This window comes from Egretta garzetta, unplaced genomic scaffold (genome assembly GCF_000687185.1).
Source record: "Egretta garzetta isolate BGI_Z169 unplaced genomic scaffold, ASM68718v1 scaffold46, whole genome shotgun sequence".
In the NCBI taxonomy this organism is placed as follows: Eukaryota; Metazoa; Chordata; class Aves; order Pelecaniformes; family Ardeidae; genus Egretta; species Egretta garzetta.
This window is the reverse complement of record NW_009260268.1, coordinates 3,431,399-3,456,469: the sequence shown is the minus strand read 5'-3', so window position 1 is coordinate 3,456,469 and position 25,071 is coordinate 3,431,399. Positions and strand designations below refer to the sequence as shown.

The following is a 25,071-nucleotide window of genomic DNA, read 5'->3' as shown; positions in this document are numbered from 1 at the left end:
CATCGTAGATCTTTTCTGTCTTTGTGGTTCGATCAAAGTCAACTGAAAGGAGGTTTCTGCCATTAACCTTTTTAAAGCAAACAAAATGACACAATAAATCATGCTGTTCAAACCCTACTCACTTATTATTTCCACAAAGCTAGCTATTCTTTAAATACCATTTACAGTGATTGATTTGCTGTGCGTGTAAATTATTTTAGCAACTTCTAGATAGAAACGTAAGGCACTACATTAGCATCTATTTTAGAAGGTCTCATTATATGAAGAGATGGCCCAGAATTTGTTGTAATGTGTTCTTTCTTGATGCTTAGTCAACTGTTAAGAAAATACCAAAAGATGTGCACTGAAAACTTCTGTAATAAATGGGGCCATTTCAGCGAACAAACTACTTCTTTTGTAGGCAGTCCAAAGTATATCTGCAAATTATTGTCAAAGCGTATTCCCAGCAACCGCTTGCCCAGTTCATAACAATCACACTAAGAATGAACTGAATCCTAATCCTGCACAGCAAGTAATTTTTCAAAATGGTAAATACAAAATTAAGAACTTGAAACGCATGTTAAATCCTCAAATTAAGATTAAACAGTTTTTAGAACACAGGCTTTCCTCTTCTGGATCAAATGGAAGTTTAACTCAGCCTACCAGCCACAGCTGCAATGCATTTATGAGGCTGAAATCCTTAGTAGAGGATTATGTCTTTTGCCTAGTTAACTGACCACTTAAAGCCGTAAGTGACTGGAAGACTACTGAACCACTGAAAAAAGAGTTATAAATGCTTTGAAGTTTATAACTGTTTTAATTTGAAATTAAAGCCTTAGCCCAGATACATTTATGTTGAAAACTGTGTTATTTATATATGTAAACCACAGTGGTGAATAGCGATTTCTATACTTTCATGCTGAAGTTCCTCCTCCCCGCCCTGCCTTTAGTGGTCTCAATATCCTAACTTTCAGTGCCATTGATTCAGCTCTCATTTTTGTATTTGTGAAAGGAAAATGTCTGGTTTTCTTTTCCCACATTGGTATCTTCGCAATTCTCCATTCACCCTCTGCATTGAACTGTTTTTTAGTGTTCTCAAACAGACCTCTAGGATTTCTTTGTTCACCTGTAAACCATTTCTGTATCTGTGGTGTCCTTTTAAAGTTATTCCAGGTGAGGGTGAAACACTGATAACTACAATTTTTCAACACTGTATTTTACTAACGCTTGGGAGTAGGGGACAAATGGACATGTGTATTAGGATTTCTTTTAAAGTTCCTTTTCAAGTACTTGATGAATACATTACAAAGAGGTGAAGAAAGATGGCTAAATAACATTCAGAAAAGAAAAAGAAAATAGATACCCTGACCAAAGAAATGACTGGAGGATCTTTGCATTTTTCAGGGCTGCACGTTCAAAAATCCATACATCACGGAGATTGGTACTTATATCGTGAGGCTGATAAGCTTCTAAAAGATCAATATAAATCAGATCCTTTATTATTGGCATAAGAAGTATTAAAGTGCTGGTGATGGGTCATAGACAAATACGAAAAAAAATCCTACAAATGCTCAGTTTTGCTTATATCAGTCTGTCTGCTGTTACCTTTCTCTGCTTCAGTATGAAATGACTGGCATGAGAACAATCATCTGCACTATCAATTTCAGAACAAAAATCATGTTTTCATGTAAATCTTCTAAATAAGGAAGTCTAGCAGATGCAGAATAGCTACTTTATATATTTACTAAGCCATCAAATGTTATTTAAATATACTTCAAAAAATAAACGCTGCAAGACTGATTGTAGAAGTAGCTTAAACTTAACTATGAAGCATTCCCATTCACTTCCTTTTTGTCTGTTTTTTGGACTTTTTTATTTTCAGGTAGCTTCTGTTTAAATTTTCTAACATTCAATATTCAATCATTTGCCTAAATTCACTCTTAAGTCTTGCTTATCTCTGGCTTTTATTTCCTAGCCTCTCCCACTCATGCCTGTACTCATCTCTGCATCTCCCTGCCTGTTTTGCTTCTTTGTTTTTTTCCCCCCTCCCTTTCTCTCCATCATCCCTTCCTTATTTTACATTTAATTGTGATTTTTTATTAATTTTCTCAGTGATTTTTATTAATTTTCTTGTCTACCTCTTGGGCTTAGACACTGAAGTGAGAATGGGCACTTCTGATTTCTGAATTGGCAAAGAGGGAAGGGTGGTTTTATGTCCAAGCAATTGTGGTTAATTTCTTGGCTAAGCACATCCTTCTGGTGTAAATTGCAGCAAAGTGCTTAACCTGGCTGTCTCACTGCCTTATCTGCTAAACAGGGTAATCACATCCCTTGCCTTCTCACTTTCCATCTGGCTAGTCTGTGTAAGGGCAAGACGCGAGGGGAAAGAAAGGAAATGCCCCTTCCTCCAGCCAGGTTCACGCTTCCAGTTTCTGCTGACAGAGCTCTCGCTTTCAGACATGTGAGCTTTTGGTGAAATTTTGGCTGTGTTTGCATAATCTCGTAATACAGATGGCAATTATCCTAACAAGTTTGGGTGATACACCTTTTTTCATTGGACAGTATAGGGCTGGAATAACGTGTCAGCTGAAGTACTGCCTTCAACTGAAGCGTTTCTTAACAGCAGCTCTGCTACCAAAATGCTTTTACAGCAAAACTTGAACATTTTTGTTGTGCCTCAGTCAGTCACACTCCAAATATAATTGAAACCTCTGGGTTTCATTATGATAAAAATATGTGGTGGGTTGATCCTGGCTGGACGCCAGGTGCCCACCAAAGCCGCTCTTGTCACTCCCCTCCTCAGCTGGACAGGGGAGAGAAAATGTAACGAAAGGCTCATGGGTCGAGGTAAGGACAGGGAGAGATCACTCAGCAATTACTCTCATGGCAAGTCCAAATATAATTGAAACCTCTGGGTTTCATTATGATAAAAATATGTGGTGGGTTGATCCTGGCTGGACGCCAGGTGCCCACCAAAGCCGCTCTTGTCACTCCCCTCCTCAGCTGGACAGGGGAGAGAAAATGTAACGAAAGGCTCATGGGTCGAGGTAAGGACAGGGAGAGATCACTCAGCAATTACTGTCATGGCAAACCAGACTTGACTTGAGGAAAATTAATTTAGTTTATTGCCAATCAAACCAGAGTAGGACGATGAGAAATAAAAACTAAATCTTAAACCACCTTTCCCCCATCCCTCCCTTTTTCCCAGGCTCAACTTCACTCCTGATTTTCTCTACCTCCTCCCCCGAGTGGCCGAGTGGCACAGGGGGACAGGGAATGGGGGTTGGGGTCAGTTCATCACATGTTGTCTCTGCTGCTCCTTCCTCCTCAGGTGGAGGACTCCTCACACTCTTCCCCAGCTCCAGTGTGGGGTCCGTGCCACGGGAGACAGTCTCCCATGAACTTCTCCAACCTGAGTCCTTCCCACAGCGTCCAGTCCTTCAGGAGCAGACTGCTCCAGTGTGGGTCCCCCACAGGGTCACAAGCCCTGCCAGCAAACCTGCTCCAGCCTGGGCTCCTCTCCTCACAGGTCCACAGGTCCTGCCAGGAGCCTGCTCCAGCATGGGCTTCCCATGGGGTCACAGCCTCCTTCGGGCACCCTCCTGCTCTGGTGTGGGGTCCTCCCCGGGCTGCAGGTGGATACCTGCTCCCCTGTGCGCCTCCATGGGCTGCAGGGGGACAGCCTGCCTCACCAGGTGCTGCAGGGCAATCTCTGCTCCGGCGCCTGGAGCACCTCCTCCCCCTCCTCCTTCACTGATTTTGGTGTCTGCAAGGCTGTTCCTCTCACAGATTCTCACTCCTCTCAGCAGCAACTTTTCTCCCTTCTTAAATACGTTATCCCAGGTGTGCTACCACTGCTGCTGATGGACTCGGCCTTGGCCAGTGGCAGGTCCGTCTGGAGCCGGCTGGCATTGGCTCTATTGGACATGGGGGAAGCTTCCAGCAGCTTCTCACAGAAGCCACCCCTGTAGCACCCCCGCTACCAAAACCTTGCCACACAAACTCAATACAAAATAGTAATTCAGGAAATTTTCAATGAAGAAACACTTGATGACACAAAACTAAGTCTCTTTATAGTCCCTACCTATCATCTTGCTACGTTTCAGTAATTTAGGTGTCCATCTATCCTGCTCTGCTTTAATTCCTGTTTTTCTTTCCAGTCAGAAGCATGAACTCTGACTGTGATTTTCCCCATTAGGAGTAGGAGTATACTGCTGTGCCTTACAGAGAGATTCACAAGGTAATGTGAAAATTGAGGCCCTCTGCAGGGCTTGGAGCATGTCAGGTCTCAGGAGGAGGCAGAGCAAACTCTTCCTGTGAGCTCCCTCGTCTATGTTACCTGTCTGCTCTGGGTGCACCCCTTGAGACAGAGCTCATACCAGTTCCTTTATTTGAGACCCTTGTGAGCTAGGGTCTGTCTGGCCTCAATACAAATACCCTAAAAAGGCTCGCTCACATAGAGGACAGTCAGGACCTCTGCCAAAGGCCAGCGTACAGACCAGATGTACAGGTCCAGAGATTAGCTTATTGAAGAAATTTGAAACAAGTCTGAACAAAAGTTAAGATTGACAGAGGATTGTTTAGTTAAGGGATGGTAACATAATTCCTAATTAATTTCTTTATGAAGACTACTAGTAGTGGGTAGAACTAATACAAGATAGAAAACCAAGAGAGTATGTGAAAGCGTACTTTGTAATGTTAGATACTGCATATATATAAAGCACAGTGAAAGTGTCATATATATGAGTACATTTACTGGCAATACATTTTGCCACTGTCTTTTGTCTACATTTGTCTTCTTTGCAGCAAAATGTTACTGACATATCTGTAGATGGAAATGATGAGTTCCCTAAGTTATTCCTGTTCTTCTTTCTGTTGTTTTCTTTCTCTACTTTCCTGCATCACCCACCCACCCCAAGCAACATTTCTGTAATATCTTCCCATGTAAATCAATTTCAAAAAGCCTTTTTTTTCTTTGCTGACAAGGTTTTTTACTTTTTTTTTGAGGCATTTTTCTTGAGTTAGCCCATATTCTCCACCTGCCCTACTTCTCCCATTTGTATACACACTTTTAATTACTAGTGTTTTATCCTAGTCTACACTCTGTCACTTTCCCCTCCACCTTGTTAAATCTTTCCCTCTTCTCTGCTCTTCCTTTTTTCCTGTTAACTCTTCCAAGTTAAAGTTGCCCATGACATTTCTTTTACCTCCTCTGTGCTCAAATGCCAAAATTTTGCTTCACTTTTGAGAACTGGACTCATGGTGATTTGTTTCACTGCCAAAACCAAATACTGTCGGTATGGTTATTTTATTTTCTCTTAGGCTTCTTTCAGAAATGAACTGGCAGGTGTATTATCCCACTGTGCTATGTGATGACATGCCTATGAACCAGAACTATGAGGATAAGGTCCAGACACATGGCTTCCTTTCCCTGTTTCTTATCCATGTAAGACAGCTGCCATAGCTACATACAAGTATGCTGTTCTTAAGCAGCAGCTACTGTGCATAATCATTCTTCCTTCTTGGAAAAAATCCATTCTTCCTGCAGAGCAAGTAGTGGAGAGGAATATAAGGTGCATGACAGCATTCCCTCCTTTCTCATCCCAAAGGAAGATATAAAATTTTTTAAGATTTAAAATGGCATGCTACTGCTTAGAAGTCAAGTGGTCTGAAATTACTTACCTTCATTTGATATACTGCCTAGGCCTTATTTTAAAGAACTGAGTTCAGTTCTAATAGTAAGTCAGACCTCTGATGTGGTCTTGAAATGGTCTCCTGGCAACCCGATTTTAAATGCTTAATCTATGTTGTCTTTACCAAATGACTGTCATAAAGCATAGTTTGCTTCCTACTTCTATTTCACTCACTATATAAGAAATGCCAACAAAATGGTGAAGACATATGTTAGAGGAATATGCCATATACATGCACACAACACTTAAACCCTTTCTACCTGAAATAAGTATTAGTACAATTTTTGTTTCAAATAAAAAAGAAAGCACATCTCAGGACTGTGCTAACTTATGGTAATTTAAAACAGGGTTCAAAATCAGGTGTGTGAATTCAGTATCAGAAACAAAAACAGTGAAGGAAAGCAGAAAATTATTCTTTTTTATCCTGATTCATTCCAATACATTCCAGGCTAAACCCAACAGTTTCAAGTCCACAGAAAAGAGCAATTAATAAGGAAAAACAGCCAATAAATGAAGTAATAAAAGCAAGTACTTCTTACTTCTACAGTAAGCTTGTGTATGGTAAATATTCTGTGGTAGTTGGATGGCAATACCTACAGGAGTGTATTTACATTTCCTTTCACTTAATGAGAATGCAGTAGGTACCACACATGCTTGCGTGCTTACCCGAAGCTTTCGGCCAAACACATTGACTTTTCCCTGGGCTTGCTCTTTCCGGAATCGCCACTCCACCAGGTTCTGCCCATTCTCCCCTGGGAGGGTCATGTTTCTCTTTGCCACTGTTGGGTTGGCAGTGCCAGCCAACACATGTGGCTCTGTCTGATAGTGTGAATCCAGGCCGCTGGCATACAGGATTCTCAGTGAGCCATCATAACCAATCTGGTAGCTATTTCTTAACTGATCTGAAAAGGCAAAAAAGAGAAGCACAGGTTACCTACACGGGTTAAGAGTCTGCCTTTGTCTTGCATGCTTTATACAATATGAACATGTAACATCTTGACTTCACGGAACTGACCCAATGGTAATAAACACACAGGGTGAGCTTGGTAAGAATATCTGTGGCACATGAGTACACAAATGCCTTTGGGACCCATCTTCAAAGTCGCTTAAACACTTAAGAAAATCCCACCCTCAGAGTATATTCTTTGGACTGACACAAAACATTGCCTGCTGTTTCATTAGGCATTTTTGGCCTAACCCTAAGCATACTGTGACTACTGACTTTTGCAAGGATGTAGCTGCTGGGATGTCACATGCTATTTTAAAACTAAAATCTCACGTCACGCCATTTCTGCACCTATTTCCCTTTCAATCCGTTTCTCTCTCCAAGATTCCCTTTTAATGCAAAGTAGGTATTCTGACTACTTCCCATAGCTGTTTACAAAAGCTATTTGGTTAGAAAACATTTAATTCTACTTCCATTGCATCTCCTCCTTTGCCTGAACAGTTCTTTCTATATACTTATAAAACCAGGTATGCGTCACCCCTTCCTCCAAACACTATGCCTCTAAAGTTTCCCTCTAATGTGTCCGACTGGAGCTGCTTGTACCATAAGAAAACAGTTTTCAGGTCAGTATTTGCTGAGAAATCTTTTGTTTACAGTACCTTGAACCATGGTATAGAAAGAATCAATTGATGATAAGTTGGAAGTGATGCTGACATCTTCCTCTCTGCTGGATGACTCAATGTCCACTGTGATGGCCCTTTCCATTTCACCATGAAGGTTAGTGACAACTCCAGTTGGGAATGTAACATTTGTTAGACGTCCCTCGCTATCGTAGCTAAAAAAAAAAAAGAAAAAAAACCAGTCCAGAAATGATACATAGCAGGAACAAATTGTTTTCATTTACAAGTAAAATGAACAAAAATACCAGCTACTCATATTGTTAAGGCACGTTTGCTTTTTGTGCATGGGATAGGCACGGCAAAGACTTCAAACGTGCTTTGAAGTAGTCAAAAGACTGCTTAACATACAGGAGCCTCAATGGTGATAGCAAGAGCAAACAGATGGATCCTCAGCTCTGCATTTTATTCTTTGAAGTGTGACCAGATCCTGCTGCACATCTAATTCACCATTTCAAAGGGAGCATATTTATTGGTGCTAAATTCTGTAGCATTCTGTACTCACTCCTTATTATTGAACTAGATTTTGCTGTTATTGTAGGAATCCTCAAAATTTTTCATAAAAAGGGTATTTTAATAGGAGTGTCTCTTGGGCCCTTCCTATTCAATGATTATGCAGACCACCTGCCCTCCTGTTCCTGAGTCCTTAACATCCCTTGTATTATTAGGAGAAAGAATCTGGGGTAATATTTAATCTACTTAAGCTGTTTGTAGCTGGAAATCAAACCAGCTAGCATATATAACTCGTTAACTGCCTGTGGATCATAGCTGGAAAACTGTGGCATAAGCCATGCAGGAGGTATTTTTTTTTCTTCTGTCTCCACTGACATTTCTTTAAACCAAGGGCTCTATATCCATTTCATATGAATAGGTAGGTACAATTTCTGTAACTGAAGTAGACCTATAACTTCTAAACCATGTCTTTTCCTTATGCTGTGTTAAGATATGCTCCACCTATTAATGCCACTCGCACGAGACCTGAGACCCATGCTCATATCCAAAGACGCACTGTGGTCACAGTATAGAGAGGTACCATATTACGTGAGCTCCAGGTCATAAAACTGGTCAAAAACCAAAAGCTTTAAGATAGCTCTTCCAGTACTACAGCCTGGATTCATCAGTCTAGGTGCTCAGCTGAGGCTCCTCGTTTAGAAGTATGGCCTGCCTGTACCCCAATGGAGAGAAACAAGTACCCAAAGGGGGATTCAGGCCACCTGTGACCTGTTTGCTCTCCACCCCTCTCCTGCGGCCCTGTAGTGGGAAGCTGAAGGAAGCGTTAGTCCTTAAAGTAACTAGAACGTGACCCTGTGGGTCCACACAGTGCGCTAGGCACTTCATGCTTACAGTTATCATCAAAATTGCTCCTTCTGGGAAAGAAATGCAAAACCCCTCAAAACCCAGCAAAAACCCCAAGCGTATCACTGAGGCTACAGAAACTCTTTTTCTTAAATTGAGAGAATTAATGCCAAACAGTTTTAACCCACAACACACACACTTCCTCTGAACAGCATGAGTACTGCACAGCATTGCCGTAACTGAAAGGATTAGGTTAAGAAATGTTTTTTTCCAGTTTGCTTACTCTGTAGATTTGACAGCTTTTTGCATACAGTCATTTCCATCCTTTTAACACAGTTGATTTCCTTTGTTTATATGAGACTTTCACTTAGCAACAGGAAAAAGAAAAGAACGTTTAAAAATCAGAAACTATACTGCAAGCCAGGGAAATCAAGTGGGGAAACTTATTTCTTGAAGTTAAGTATATTTCAAGATAATGGGGTTTCTTCCAGTGTGTTTTGAGCCCTAATTTTGGCTCTTTTTCACATACTGGACTTGGCAAGCCGAGATACTGCATTTATACAGGGAAACCGAAAAAACCCCATAGCAACATTCTTTGTGCATGAACGTGACTGCTAGTCTATTCATGACCTTCAGTCTCATTCCTCAGTTCCATAAACTTATTTTCTTTTCATGCACAACTTCCCTTTTCAACTCCCAGGGGAACGTATATTGTCCAATTAGTGTCCTTTTCTATTTTCCGCTTTACGTTTGAAAATGGTATCAAATTATTTTGTTGGGAATTACTTGTGTCCTTTGATTCCAGTAGCCGAGTACTGGTCTTTATTTCAAACAATGCCTGCTAAAGCAGAGTAGGTAAGATTTCCCCGTAAGAAGAAGGTTTCACCTTGTAAATCACAGTATTTGTGAGATCTTAATTACCATATTTCTGAGTGTACCACATGAGCTGGAAAATGCCACACATCAGTAGTATTCAGTACAGTGTGTGGCTTCACTGCAGTATGCAGCACTGAACATTGCTATTCTTGTTTTATGCATTCTTGCTTCCACATTATTATTTTTTGACTCTGTGCCTATAGTTCCCGAACTGGTCTCTTCTTTCACAAATACATGAAAGCACGTCATGAGCCCGAGATAAGCAGCTAATATTATTACAGTGGGGGAGAGTTCAAAGATCAGCAAAAAATCATGCTGCACATTCAGGTTCTTAAAAACATGACTTTAAAGCTGAAAGAATCTTAAAAGCCATGATTGCTTGGTTCAGGCGTCCTAGCGCAAGAAGAAAATGTGACGGAGATGTGAAAGGTAGGAATAGGATTTCTCATACTTTTACAGCCAGGAACAAAAAGAAGGAAGGGAAATTGGTCTTCCTACAATTTACTACCTATTCCATTTTATGATGGATTGTAATGCGTGTCCTTCACTTTGTTCACAGCACATCGAATACTAAACTTACTTTATACCTGACATCTTTTTGTCCACAATGAAAGCCTTATCAATGCTCAGCATAGCAACATCACTCATACCTTTGGGCATTCCTCTGCCATTTTTCTTATTACATCCAAGTATCCTTGCGTTCTGCTGCCAAGGTGAATTTATTCATCCAAGATTGTCAGTTTTAGACCGAGAGATTTCTTTTATCTGCCTAGTGTTCTAATATTGAAATTGCCCTAAAAGGAGTGAGATCTAAAGTCTAGAGGGCGAGCGCCTATATTTGGCATTTCACAGCCTCTTTGATCTTTTCATCCAAACACAAGCTCAGGCCCACGTGTTACCGCGGAGCCCTCTGATCTTTCTCCTATGCCAGGCTCCACAGCAAAGCCATTCGACCAACCTCTTCAATCCCTCAGGAGCAGGTTGCACATAAACTTTTCAAGAATCTAAAATGGAAATTTGCTCACTGGGCATGACCTCACGTGCATTAATCCCGTCAACTCATTTCCATTCACATTAATGTAACGATCTTTGTATTTGGTCAATAACTACAGAAGACAGCAGCAGGGGCAGCTGCCACCACCGCTAGCTGAAGCTCCCCTTAGATCAAACTCTTTTTCTTCTTTAGGATGATCTGCCACTGCCAGATAGTTTTCCCCTTCTGCAGCGAGAATTTCTCAGAGATAATGATTATCAGCTTCCTGGATTCTTGACCTTTTGCTCTTCACCTGCTGGAAGTCTCTCTTCCACTGTTCATCTCCTTTAGTTTTAATTACATTCCTTCCCAGACCATTTTCTGTTCTAGTCTATGTAGGACACTTCACTTTGCAGTGGTAACTTCCTGGTAAGCCTTGTCGCAGATGGAAATGCCCTACTTTCTTTATTTCTGACTTGCTTCTCATGTGCATTCTATCTTAGTTTGGAGCACACTTAGCCCATGCCCAACTTGCAGAGCATTATTAATGTTTTATATTGGAAGTTACTTCAACATAAAATAGGAAGCTGTAGAAATGAAGTGTATAGTAAAGGTTGCTGCTAAAGCCACTTGCTAAGTTGTGACTGATACTGTTTTTCAACAGACCTCTGCAGCACATTCCCCCAGTAAAATAAATTCTGTAATTATTTTTTTTGCTATTGTAAACACGTCAGGTTGAAGAGCAAGGCATGCCGGTTCCTGCACATTTCAGATAACAAGACATACAGTGCAAATGTGTATTTTGTGTTTCTTTGAAGACTGGTTACAGATTATACCATTAGTTGGGATACTGCAATAGAGAAATGAGGCATGAATGCATTTCGTAATACAGACATGTATAATCTTGACAGTAAAATGAAAAGTACTGTTACGTTCTCACTCAACATACATCAGGCATTTCCTCTATGCATCTCAAATTATCAAGAGTGGCTAAAAAAATTATGGAACATTACCCTACTTGTTTCAAACTATTCATGGGAAGTCTTACATACCAAGGCACTGCTTCTTGGCAGGTGAGAACAGAAGGTTCAAAGTTGACTTTCAGAAGTGCTGCGTGCTGTTGTTTTAGGTGTGTACTCGCTATGTTGACACATACTGAAAAACCTGTCCTAACCTGGCAATGAAATGTCTCCTTCAGCTTGTTAAGGCCATTAAGTTCACGTTTACATAGAGGACCGATTTCTTCAACATTAAGGAGCGTCGGTTTGCAAATACATTCTTTCGCTTGCATTCAGCCTCCCATAGCACACTGCATTCACAGTTGGAAAACTACAGTAAAGAGAAGCCACCTCAAGTCACCTTGCTAGGGTGTCGCTGCATTGCTAAACTGGTAACAAAACAGTTATCTTGCTGGTCAAAAGGAACCAAACCCCTGGTTTATGTACCATCACTTTTAGTACCATTTCACTACCTGTATGGTGCTCTCCTGTCCTCCACTGGTTTAAAATAGGGCACAGAAACTTACTGGGAGCTCTAGTTCTGACCATCTTTAACCACCATGTGGATTGATGAAAGAGATGAAAAGACTCTTAACTTTAACATGATGAAATTTCTTTTTTTTTTCTCTTACTCCATTTCTGAGTTGCTTTCCCCATTTTGATATGCATTTTTGCTTTTTGTCTGAAGAATGACCGAATGTCCCCGTTAAGAATGGTCAAAGTAAAAATAACCTACAGATGCATGGATAGACAAATGATTTCTCCTCTTTTTTTGGCTTTTATTCTTTAGTCGCACTGAGGTACATACTCCAGTGGATCCATAACTTGACTATTGTCTAAGAAGGGTAACATTTTTCTTTTGTTATCTGGAATATTGTTAAGCATGAGAAAAAATTCAATATTCTGTCCAGTCTTACAGAATTTTAAATATATGAAAACAAAAAGCTTCCTTCCCTTCTCTTCCCTTTCCTTCCTGCTCTACTCCTTTTCCCTTTCTCTTTTCCTTCTGCTTCTCCTTCCTGCTGTGCCTAGCTCTGAGAAAATGATGGCTGAATAGGAATTACAGAAAATAGGTCCAGGAGTGATTCTAGGAGGGAGCTGAAATAAACTGCAACCCGAAGTCCAAATCTGGACAGGAATTTATCTACCTACTTGTTTTTTTAATGGAATTCAGGCAAAAAATACAAGCTCACACCACCACAGAGGCTGGAAGGAGATTAAAAGTATTAGTATCCACTAAATTTCTCTGTCCTGCCAAACCAAGTGTCAGACAACTCAAGCTTAAACTCGAGCAGCTTGGTCCTGCTATTCCTGTCCCTTTACCTGATGGCTGCCTTCCATGGAGAAAAAGTCTTAATCCCGTTTTCATCTGGGAAAGTCTTATGCAACTGTTGTCACAGCTTGTTAAATAATTCAGGTAATGGACTTCTATCTTAGCAACATGGTCAGGATGGATTTTTCAGCCCAGATTTAATGAAGAAATTTCCTCAGCTGGACAGTGATTGGCAATTTCTCTTTTCACCTTCTCCTGTTATAACTGCAGCTTTTCAGGCTTTTTTTGTCATAACGTTAAAAGGAGAGTTTTTGGTCTTTTTTCGTAAACTGGCATTCAGCACACCAGACATGTGAACAATTCACCTAAATAGGCCATTCTTGACAGCCATAACTCATCTGCAAAACAACAGGCCCACTCTAAATGAAAATCACCGCAGGAAATGTGTCTGTTGGAAAGGCAGCTCAAAGAAATGAATCAACACCTTCCCTCGCGATAGCTCGCTCACTTCCATACGGAGAAGTTTTTGATGCTCATTTTCCCCTTCATCGCACAACCAGGGAAACAAGCGTGAGTTCAGTGCTTGTGCTGCAGTAAGATTGACCACCTTCACGGGCTAATCCAAAATGACTTCCAGAGACAGGTATTTGGGAGGAGCAGTGCTTTGCAGAGAAAGAAGCAATACATGAATTTATCATGCTGGGGCCGCTTCTTTACTTATTGCCAGCAGACTGCCAAACTTTTCACTCATCACTGTACAGTGTTACAATCCTCCCACACTGTGCTGTTTGCTGCGATAAGCACCTGCCACGTATATTCTCGTAAGGATTCACAAACCCAAGAATTCTTTCCTAACTTGCATTTCTGACACATACCTTACACGCACAAGAACCTGCACAAATAAATAGCGTTAAATGATGATGGTGCTTTCTGAAAAGCTTTAAGAACAGCTCTGGTGTAGGCATGAGAGGGAAGGGGTGCGCTGGGAGCAGCGGGATGGAGGTGGCGTGGCTTAAATGAGAGGTGTAATCTGGGGATGGAGCAGCTTCCCAGGCTGGGGTGCTCCTCAGCAGCACGTACCCTTTGGAACAGTGTGCAGCCAATTTAAGACCAATTGAAGGGGGCTTGTCCTTATGAAGATGAGACTAAATTACAGCAGCCAGGCTTTTATCTACAAGACCTCAACACTTATCCCCCGCTTTTCAACTTCCCTCTAATGGGAATTCACTGCCTCTGAGCCCCGCGGGGTCCGCAGGGGCCGGACTCTGGTTTTTGCCAGGGTGTGCAGAGCCAGCTCCTGCCCCGCAGCAGCTTCCCGCACGGTGTCTTTAATCTCAGGGCTCCCTGCGGCTGCTGGCTTGTTTCTGTGTCACTCCTCCCCCCTCCTTCTTAGCTCATCTGTTACTGTACAAATAAACTGTGTGCCTTGTCGATATAAATACCAGAGTATGGCCTTTCAAATAAAAGTAATGTTGGTGTATATATACTTTGTATGACAGATTGTCCCTTGCTGTAAGGTCTGCTTACACTATCGGAGCTGAGTGCGTAGGCCTTTAGTGAAAGAAGGACGTAAGGTTGGTCTGTTTGGCCAGACATTTTGTTCACAGACTAAGCTGTAATGATGCTTTTTTCCCCTTAATTCTTTTTTTTTTTTTTTTTTTTTTTTTTTTTTTTTAATTTTGAAAGGTAAAAACCAATGAGGGTGTTTTTACAGGGTCACAAAAAGTGGACATTATGAATTTACTAAATTGCATTATGTTTGAAAGCAAATTTAGCAAAAGGAAAGCAAAACGTCATGGCTGGTTTTTTTCTTTTAGGACAGTGGAATACCAAGATGGTAAACAAGTATTGCCAGATTCAGCTTCTATGGTTAATTTAGAATAACAGCCTTATTCCTTCAGAGCATGAGTCACACGCAGCCAATGCGGGCTTCAGCAGGGACAGACTCTCCCCTCGCTGGGGGGAATTAGGTAGGACTTTCCATTGCATGTGCCTTGTAGGCTTCCTAAGGGGCTGATCAGTCTGGCCCCACTGGGGACATCAAGGAAGACCAAGTCTCTTGATGAGGCTTGAAAATAAGGACAGTGTGTTCAAATACAGCACGACTGAAAACTGAGAGCCACCTTTTCTTGTGCCATCCGGAGCTGCCCTTCCACCCTCACTGCACCAGCTCCCCCGTGAAGGGAGCGTGAGCTGGCGTGGCTACAGCCTCCCTGACTTCTGTTTGACAAAGAAGATTAACATGGGACAAGAATATTAACATGTCAATAACTGAACAAACGGTACCATTAAGTCCCTGATAAAGCCAGAAGTGGAATGGATACTTTCAGGAGCCTGATCAGAGCTGACTGGATTGAGAATGCAGCACAGTTATGTCATTAATAGGAACAATACTGGTTTTTTTGCTGAACTATCCTTACTTCTAAGTGCTTTCCAAAACCACAGAGCATCACATGCTGATTTTCTTGACACAAATCAAAGCAGTTCTTCCTTTCTCATACATGTAAGATGTAATAATGTTGATATGTCTTCAGTGTTGCTATTTTGTTATTATTACCTATTCAGTGGTTTCTCAGTTCTGCTTTTATTACTTAGTCTAGTTGTAAGGACAAGGAACAGTAAACACTCAAGAATGAAGAAATAGGTAACTGTCTATTAGATGAGACAGATACACTGCTGATACCAGAGCAATTAGGGGACACACTACAGTTCTCTAAAAAATTTCACATTGATTTCTAATGGTATCTATTAATGAATTATTTTTAACATGGCCACTTTGTTATTAAGCAGGATGAGTCTGAAGCAACAAGTTTGTGTGCTCCACTGTCAGCACAAGTCTAACAAGACTGAACTATACAACAGCATGTTGTATTACCATTATGACATTTACTGCAAAGTTGGGTTACAGTTCCAGTTTAGAAAGTTGTGAGATCATAACCTCTATTCTTAGTAAAAGGAAGTTGAAGTTAGAAATTTAAAACCCGATTTACCTAAAGAAGCATGGCAAGTACGGTCGGGAAGCACAGCTGTCACTGAGCTCCTCTCAGAAACTGCATGTTGCATGAAACATGGTTACATATTTGTGTAGTACTGATGTAACTCAGGGAAGGTTTAAAACCCCACTTCATTCTTCAGCTTGTGGACAAACCAAACATGTCAGCTTGATATTCTTCCCTACAAGTTCTCTTTGGGTAGGGGGAATACTTACCTTGTTTGAATAGAGGGAAGTGTTTTATTCACCTTTTGACCAGCCTCACCTCCACGGGTCTAAGTGAAATGGTGAGAGAGGGCTATGCCTCCTAGAGTTTCAGTTCATGCCATGTTGGGAGGAGAAGCACCAAATCCTGACTAATGGAGTGCCAGCTAGTCCCTGACATGCACTTTAAGAGAGAAATATATGTATTGCATGCTGGATTGAGACAGGCAATGTGGATAAAGAGGCACTTACAGAAGGACTGGATATCTCAAAAATATTCCCCAAAAGACAGTTCAGAGACAGTTAAGAATGAAGAGAATATGTCTCTTGTTGCTTGAGTAAATATAATATGGGAAGATTGAAGACGTTGCACTTGTAAGTCACAGTTTGCAATCAAGGGCTCATGTGATGCCACAAAAGCCAATGCAAGAACATGAAAATTGGCTGAACAAAACTGTTTTAATGAGTATGGTTAATTACTTTATAGCCACTATGTTTTATACTGATGAAGCAAGCAGCAGCAGCAGCAAAAGCAGAAGGTATAGAAGATTGTTGATGGTAAAAGGATAGAAAGATCCAAAAAGTGCTATGATACCAAGGATATTCAGAGAATGCTGTTTAGAGGTGATTAAAAATCCAGTTTACAATTTTGCACAAAGTTCTGGTATTTGTAAGAAAAACCAAATCAAATTAGAATGAAAGCCCCAAAATTGCAAGAAAAAAAAGAAGATGGCATTTTTAGATATTCATATTACTGAAACATAAATGTGACAGGAAAATGAACACCAATAGAAACACAAATGTTATAGGAAAATAAAACCCCACAAATGTTACAGCAAATGGTATAGAAAATGATGAAAACTGAATTGTGAATGCCTTAACACAGAGTAAAAGTGCAAGCGGGTTGACACTAGTATTGGGGGATAATTTTTATCTGATCAGAATTAAATACTCACTTTTATCTAAATGAAAGCTTTCAGCAGAAGTTCCACAGACTTTTTACCAGCCAAAATCTCAGTATTTCCAAGTCAGACTCCACAAGCAGCGCATTAAGATGAAGCAAGAGGAAAACTGCAAAATATCACCTGTTCCCGGTTGCCAAATGCCGACAGTTACACATGATGCGCCTGGTACGTGGGGAAACTAAAGAAGTCCCAGCCAGAGGCAGTATCTTACTCTGCATCACACAGTTTTACGGAAACCGCAGCACCGACTGCATTGTTAAAAAAAGATGTAATATGCAAAGGCCGATACTCTGCAGCAGGCAGTGAAAATAGATTTTTATCTGTGATTCTCTCTAGTCCATAAAATTATGGTAAGGATTTCACATTCTGTGTGATTTCACCACCTTTCCAGAATGGCTGGAAAGCTCGTTAATTTAACTGCAGGAGCAAAGTAAACTTGTAAGGGCTCTGCTTGCTAATGCCACTCTCTTTGATTTCTGTTGCATTCCCTTGGAGACAAGAATTGAGCTGGAGAGGGAGGAGGGGAAGGAGAAGACAAATGAGCTCAGGGCATGAAGTGCCCGGGGAAACATTGGATGGACTGTCAAGAGATACAAGAGGGGATTGAGAAGAAATGCACCGCTGGGAAAGGAAAAGGCAGGGAAGCCAAACACGCCTTAGAGAAATGATGGGAGACATGGGAAGGAGCAAGATACAAAGTAAGGAAGTCAGGAAACATAGTAGGAGGGCAAGGCCTGGAGAGCGAAAAAGAATCATGGAAGAAAGGCAGTGAATTTGCAGGGAGGAGGAGGCATCTTAGTCTGGATTAGATCTCTGCCTGCTGATATTGCTCCTAAAAGGAGAGGAAGGCACAAGGAGATAAGGCAGGAAAGAGATAAGAAACAGTGGCTACTGGAATTAATTCACGGCTAAGGGAGGAAAGTTATCGGAGTTTAACCGAAGGGGTTAGAGGAGGCCGAAGGAGAGCGCGCGCAGCCTGCACCCTCCAGGGGAGCTGTGAGATGGAGGAACAGTTGTCTCTACAGAGGAGCCTGCAGAAGCAACTGGGCTGGGACCACAGAGGGATGGATCCCTGACGCCTGACACTGGGCTGACCGCGATTTGTCCTAAACCACCTCTAAGGATTATGTGGATGTCAGAGATCGCCTGAGTGCCAAGCACGCCACTGTGTATGTTGACTGCAACCTTAGCAGGGCAGCCCAACCTTGGCAGGTCCTGCCCAGACAACTAAGGCTGTCTTCTTGCCCCAGAGGGATCCTCTGTCGGCAGAGCAGCCTCCACCAGTTCCTCGAGCAACCTGAGGAGCACAAAGCAGCCAGAGGCTGTCAGGGCAGCAGGCCAATGATTCAACCAAAGGACTTCCCTGGAATGTCCTAGCTGAAGTTACACAAAGTAGTTGAGCAGCATGCTGAAGGAGAGTGGCCAGGTCATGACAGCCACTCAAGCATGTGCTCAGTGTCCATCGGCTCCCAGGGAGCGACTTGGGGTAGCGAGATGATTCAGAAGAAGTGGGGCTGGACAAGACGCTTGGGACCTTCTCAGTGGGCTGCCTTACACTTCTGGTCAGATTAAATATCATGAGTAACAGCAGCTTTTTCTCTGGAATAATTGGCCCTCTTGAGCATTTTCAAACATTCAGTTAATAGTGAGCTTTTTTACCCATTTTCAGCTGAATTTAAAGCCTGGCTGGCAAGTACTGGCATGCCAGGGCTTTGAGGGAGACCTGACATCGCAGGCTGACCTCCTACATGACCGAGTGATTGCACAGGGGCAGTACAGGGTTTTTTAGGAGTTTACTTCTGATACTTCAGAAACTTAGGTCAGGAGAAAATGCTCCTTCTGTGCACCTGGCTTAGCTCTGTGTGTGTGGAAGCAGAATGGAAAATGCTGCACAAAAATAATGCAATATAGGCTAGATAGGAAGTGTCACTTCCAAAATGCCAGTATGCATATAATTAGATCAACTTTTAATATTTATCTGTTTAAATCTTCATACTATGCATACATAATATGCAGTTGTAGTTAACAGTTTCCAGCTCAGATGTTTCACAATTTTAGAACAACAGAATTTGATTAGGCTGATTACTCTTATACCTTTTTTAATATTGTAATTTCCTTATAAAGCCTAATCTGGAGGACTTTTAGCTTCATATGGCTCCATTGTTTTTTTAGCATGTGTGTATTTTCAATCTGTTTTGTGAATGCTCTGTTAATATCTGTTTTATTCAGCAAGTTTTTAGACCTTTGATAACAGGTAACAGTCACTACGAATTTTAATAACAGTACTTTACAAAAGTATGCATTCTTCAAAGATAAAGTGTCAATTCTGATCAGCAGACTGTAACTCTTAAAAAAATAGGAATTTAGAAATCCACTTTGCCATAAAAAAATCAAAGTCTATAAACAAACACAGAAAAGAGAATATATGATATCCTAAATAATTCAATGTAGTACTTACAGTTTTCACTGTAAAAACCACAGAGTGTAAAAAAAAATATTTCCTTATGTCAGTCCTTCCCTTCTTCATGCAACGTGGAGACTAAATAAAATAAACTCTAGATTAATGAGCGTCCAGACTAAATTAAATAAAAAAGTAAACTTCTTTTGGATCTGATATTAATGTGATTTAGTCTGTGGAAAAAAGCCATGAAAAGAAACAAGTCCAAATGCTTTAGTATGTGCCAGAGAGGTGACTGCCGATTTTTGGGATGCAATGTTTTTTCAAAGATTTCCTCTTTTCACTAAAAAGTTGCTCTAAAAAAGGAAAAAAAATATTAAATAGATTTCTTAAATCTGCTCTCAAATCACTGAGGACTTGACTGAAATGATCTAAGTTCTTTGGATCCATGCTCCAGTTATACTAACAGATTTGCACAAGAGAATAGTTAGCGAAGCTATTACTGAATTGGCTCCAAAGACTGATCTTTTTATTACTAAACCCACAGTATTTTTTACTCCAATGTACTGTCTGCCATTTAAACAGATGTGTGACAACCAAAGGGTGAAACAACCCAGTCACGCTCAGAGTTAGTTGAAAAATGACATTTCTAGTCCATTGGAAATTCTAACAGTTGAAAAGTTTTAACTCTGAGTGGGAAGAAAGTCTAAATTCAGCGTGGAATAGAAGTTCTATCCCCTTCCCAGAATATTTTGAGAATCTGATAATACAAGGGAGTAAATAAAATACATAAAAAACCTCCGGTATTATAAGAAAATGCATCCAGCAATGAAATGGAAATATTTTGCTATTACTAAAATAGAACAAGGAAGTCAGAATGATTTCTTCTCCTAATTTCTTATTCCTTGCCTGACAGTCGAGGGAAACCTTTCCATTTTAACAAGACTTCATTTTTTTCAACAGAAAGCTCTTCAGCTGAAAATTTTTTAGCCCACACTACCTACTGACATGAATATGCAAAAGCTGGGAGAGAGAGACACACACACATACACACACACATACAGTGCCACCCCCACTCAAGCCCTTACACGATACTCATGGTTTCCACCTATTTTGGCAATAGTAACAGAAGCCTCTGGAAACCCAGCCTAGTCAGATTTAATGTTACAAACCATCAGCACTGAAAAGTAAAGTCACACTAATGTTTGCTGATCTTAGGATAAAAAATGGCGAAATAGTCGTGTTTGTATCTGCTTTTTCTTCAAAAGGGGAATGTACAGACACAAATTTGGTGCATGGGGATTTTCTGTTAAAAAGAAGTCAGCAGCTATGATGCCCAATGGATGTTTTTAAGAATGCTGTTTTGGCAAGAAAAATAACACGGTGCTTTTTCTTCACTCACTCCCTGTAGCTTTACATAATCAGTGCAATTTTTTATTTTTGGTATTAACTTGTACAGAGCATCATAGAAAACATGACCGGAAGGGACCTTGAGAGGTCATGTGGTCCAACCCCTACCCCCAGGCAGGATCTGCTCTTCCTGCGTTAGTCCTGAAAGATGTCTGATCTGTTCTTAAAGACTGCCTGTGAAGGGCAAGGGGTCACCGTCCTTGTCTGCCTGCTCCAGGGCTCCGAAATCTTCACTGTGAAGTTTTTCCAAATGTCTAATCTGAATCTTCCTTGTTGCAATTAAACACATTACTTCTTCACCATGGCTACGGGGAGGAGATTAATATCCTTGCTTCTGCAAAAGCCTCAAACACTTGCAGATTCGGGGTGAGTGAAATTGTCTAGCTTCCTCTGTAATTATTTCAGCTTGGGAATTCTAACGAGACGTTGGTCAGAGGTAATTTTTTAGGAAGTGCATAAACAGCAGCTTGGAAATAATACTAATACTTACTGAGGGGAACCGCCTGCCCTTTGGGCTCTCCGTAAGCCAGCTGGACATGACCTAACTCAGACCAGAAAGTCTGCATGGAAGCAGAGCAGGTGTGAAAGGTGGCTATTTACAGACTTGGTAAATAGCAATGCACTTCACGACACGCAGCACCCTAAATTCTCCCTATGATGAAAAATACAGACCTACCAGCCACTTAATAGTGAACCTAATACCCACTTTTTTGTGATCACACAGACGCCATTAAGATGCATTCAGGAGCCATCAGGTATTTCTGCAGCGCACCACAGTAGGCTACACAAAAACTACAGGCAACATGGTGAGAAATTACTGCCCTGATTAAAACTCGAGGTCCTCAATTAGCCAGTAGGAATGCCAGCATGATTTAAAGTGCCTGCTGTACCCAGCAGATGCCTTAATTTCAATAAGGGACTTCACTATCCACCAAATTGACTGCCTTGCCCAACTCGCCTGCTGGGAACAAGTGGTTGTGTGTGTCACAGCTAAACACCGAATTTACTCTCCGTGGAAATGGATGCCTATTCCCAGCCCATCCGAAGCCGTGCTTTGGTCTCTCAGCATGCAGGACAGGGCTAACTCACGAGGAGGAGAACACGTTCCCTCCCTCCCAAACAGTTTCTCATTCCTCAGCGTATCCTCATGGCGCTTCTGTGTCCTCTTGGCAGGACCTAAAAAGATATGCAGCGGATGCACCGGTGCACAATTACATATTACAGACGTGCGCTAATGCTTTGGGAATGTGCCCGCTACCAAAGCCCTGCCAATTTAGAGATTGCTGTAAGAATACCTTAAAACTGGCAGCAGCGCCGTTCCACCTGCTGTCTTTGTTAGGGATCGGCATTTGTAGCCCTGTCTCCACTTCAGGACACAATATGCAGTGAAGCAGCACCTGCTGCTCTCGTGTCTCTGACGGGCATATGTAAAGGCTGGAGAGGAGATACAGGTGCTCAGAGTCCTCCTGCGCGTTGCCTCAGCCAAATGTACGCTGACAGAAATGTGAAGTTATCTCAGAACACAGATGTTTGGCTTTGCTGCCACTGCCTGACACCGGCACTTTATTTTCTTTATCATGTGTGTTGAATTGAAAGCTTTTTTTTAGGCCCTGACCTTGGCAGCAGTTGCTACTGCATTTCATCGTAAAGATAGGAGAAAAGAAGATTAACAAAAAAAAGAAAAAAAAGAGAGACTTACTGGATTTTCATGATGCCCTTTGTAATCCTGAATACTTCAGCTGAGGGGCCTCTAACACTTCTACTTATCATACTAACTCTACGTCTCCACTCCTTCATAGACACGTGTTTACCCAACCTTAGCATGTCTTTCACGTGATTTAAAAATACACGTATTTTTCCAGTTGACAGAGATGACTGAAAAATAATCTGTGTTAATTCTGCATTGATCTTTTTTGAAATAAATTGTTTGCGTTTTAAGCTGCATTTTAGTTACGTTTTGTTTGGCCTATCAGTTAGCAGTTCAGCTCATGTGGGGATGAAGATGCCTGTAAAACCTGTACATGAACTCTCAGACTCTACTAGTTTATCTATAAATTGTCATGACCTTCCTTAGTCAATATAATTGAGGATCCTGTAAAACGTTTTGCTAATGGAGGTTATGAACAGGCATTGATGACTTAATGACTGTAACACAGGGTAAAGCAATTCACTGAAAAGATTTTTTCTGAGGCTGGTAAAATGACAAGTCCTACTGTTCCACTAGTACCTCTCGCTGTTGTGCTTGCACCTGTACACCACACGATGCTGGTGGTCTCTGTGCTTTCAGTTTGTTCCTACAGGAATGACATTGCCCCCCACAGCCCACATTTCTTTTCTCAGCTTCCTCTGCCTGGGTCCATCTGTGTGAAAGCCTGCCATGTCATCCAGGAGATCCTTCCTGTGTATTCACCACTCAGCGAAACACAACCTTTTGTAACTTCAAAAAAATATGCACCAGGGTTTTTATTGGGGAGGAAGAGGGAAGTGGGGTGGTGGGTAAAAGGCTATGCAGACATGTTTTTGCTTAGAAAAAAGAAAGAGAAAAACATTGAGCAGTGAAGACAAATTTCTTGTCAGCATCTGCTGCAGAACAATGTCAATCTAATGAGCAAATGGGATGAAAATCTAGTTTTTGATGCAAATCGTGATTGTCTGAGTTACAGCTTTCTTGACAAGAGTGAGATGTCTCACTGTTATTTCAATATATAAAACAGAAACTCAAAATAATGAATTTAAAATTATTCAGACCCGATGTTTAGAAGAAGTCGGACAGAGTTTCCTCTGGGAAGCCTGGGAAACAAAAAGTATTTTTCTGTGCTTTTTGTTATCAAGGGCCATCTTTAGAGTTACTTCATCCGTCTCCAGAAATATTTCAAACGGTACTGTATAACTCGATAAAACTGTAAGGCATCTGACTTGATTTCATTACTTACTCAAAAAACGTGGTCCATCCAGTCTCATCGCTTTTAGTTGCCAGTAGGCCACTGTTGCCATGGTAGGTAAATAAGACGAGCTCCTGCCCTTGTGCAGTCATGCTTTTCAAACATCCATTAGTGCCTATCGTCAACCAGATGACTTGGTTATCAGGAGAGACCACTCTTACTGGCATCCGGTTGGGATCCCGTCTGATACGAAGAGTGTTCCCATTGCTATCCGTTACCGCAGTAATATCATTATCATTACTGTAGCTAAAATTGTACAGATAGTCTCCGGTGACTAAACTCACAGTGTACTGGTGAGTACCATTGACATCAAAGATATAAAGCTCTTGGTCAGTTGGAGAAGCAACTTCATAAAAGTTCACTGAATTCAATAAGGGTTTGTTCTTTGACACAGCTCGTATCCTAATATTTCCCAGATCAGCAATATACAACGTGCCATCTGGAGACACAGCTAAGGAGGAAGGGGCATTAAGTTTGGCATCTTTAGCATAGCCATCTCCATTTTGGTAACAGTCACAGTTGACATCATTTTTGCAATCGCACTCTGAGGGTATTCCGGCAACCAATGAGATCTCTCCATCAGTTGTGACTTGTCTTATCCTATTAATCTTTTTTTCATCAGTTTCTGTAATGTAAAGTACCCCACTGTAGGACACGGCAATGGCAGTTGCCGACTCCAGCGTGGTCTGTACTGCGTGCTTTCCCACCGTGTACTCCACTCCAGGAACCTGGCAATGCATCGGCCTCCCCGCAGCAATGCGAACCTGACGGTTTTCAGTGATCTGCAAAACTACGTTGTTATCCAAAACATAAATGGAGTTATCCATTGGGTTGATAGCTAAATCTGTAGGCCATTCCAGACGAACCTTAACAGAGAGAAGTGTTTTGTTAAACAGCTAACCAGTGCAGATTATATTAATTAGTTCACCTCCAGTTTTAGACACTGCTGTAAGGATATTTTTCACCTGCTGTAACCAATTGCGACAAAAAGACTTGCATGAAAATACATGCGGAAAACTAAAGCTTCTCGGGGAGGCAAGGGGAACAACATTCAGGCATCTGTTTTATTGAAAAGAAGCCAGTTGCATTGGAACTATTATGCAGGTTGAACTTCCCCTCCAATAAATGCTATACTTCGCTGTATCATAAATGCATAAATAAAAATAGAGACAGATATCAAAGTCTAAATACATCCTTTAGGGACAGTACTCATCTTTTATTCTTTTAATAGCAAAACCAACTTACTACTTCGAGATTAGGAAACACCGTACTGTACTTAATTTTTAAACATACCATAGTGATGTCCCTTCTTACCTACAGAAGCTTCTCGAGACAAATAGAAAAATATGGTCCGTCCTTTCTATATATCCTCTCATTCGCTCTAGTAGGCTAAGGATGTTAGTGATTCAGAAAACATCAACATGCCAAGAGAGCTCTAACAGATCTGCC

At 41.2% G+C, this 25,071-nt stretch overlaps 1 protein-coding gene across 1 annotated transcript in view; it reads right to left on the bottom strand.

Moving 5' to 3' along the window:
• Positions 1-25,071, bottom strand: part of TENM3 (teneurin transmembrane protein 3) — a 320,392-nt gene that overhangs the window by 9,956 nt on the left and 285,365 nt on the right. Inside the window, 5 exon segments of the mRNA XM_035897781.1 lie at position 1; positions 4-67; positions 6,339-6,574; positions 7,278-7,453; positions 23,614-24,488. The exon segment at position 1 is cut by the window's left edge and continues 166 nt beyond it. Coding sequence (XP_035753674.1) covers position 1; positions 4-67; positions 6,339-6,574; positions 7,278-7,453; positions 23,614-24,488 — 1,352 coding nt within the window.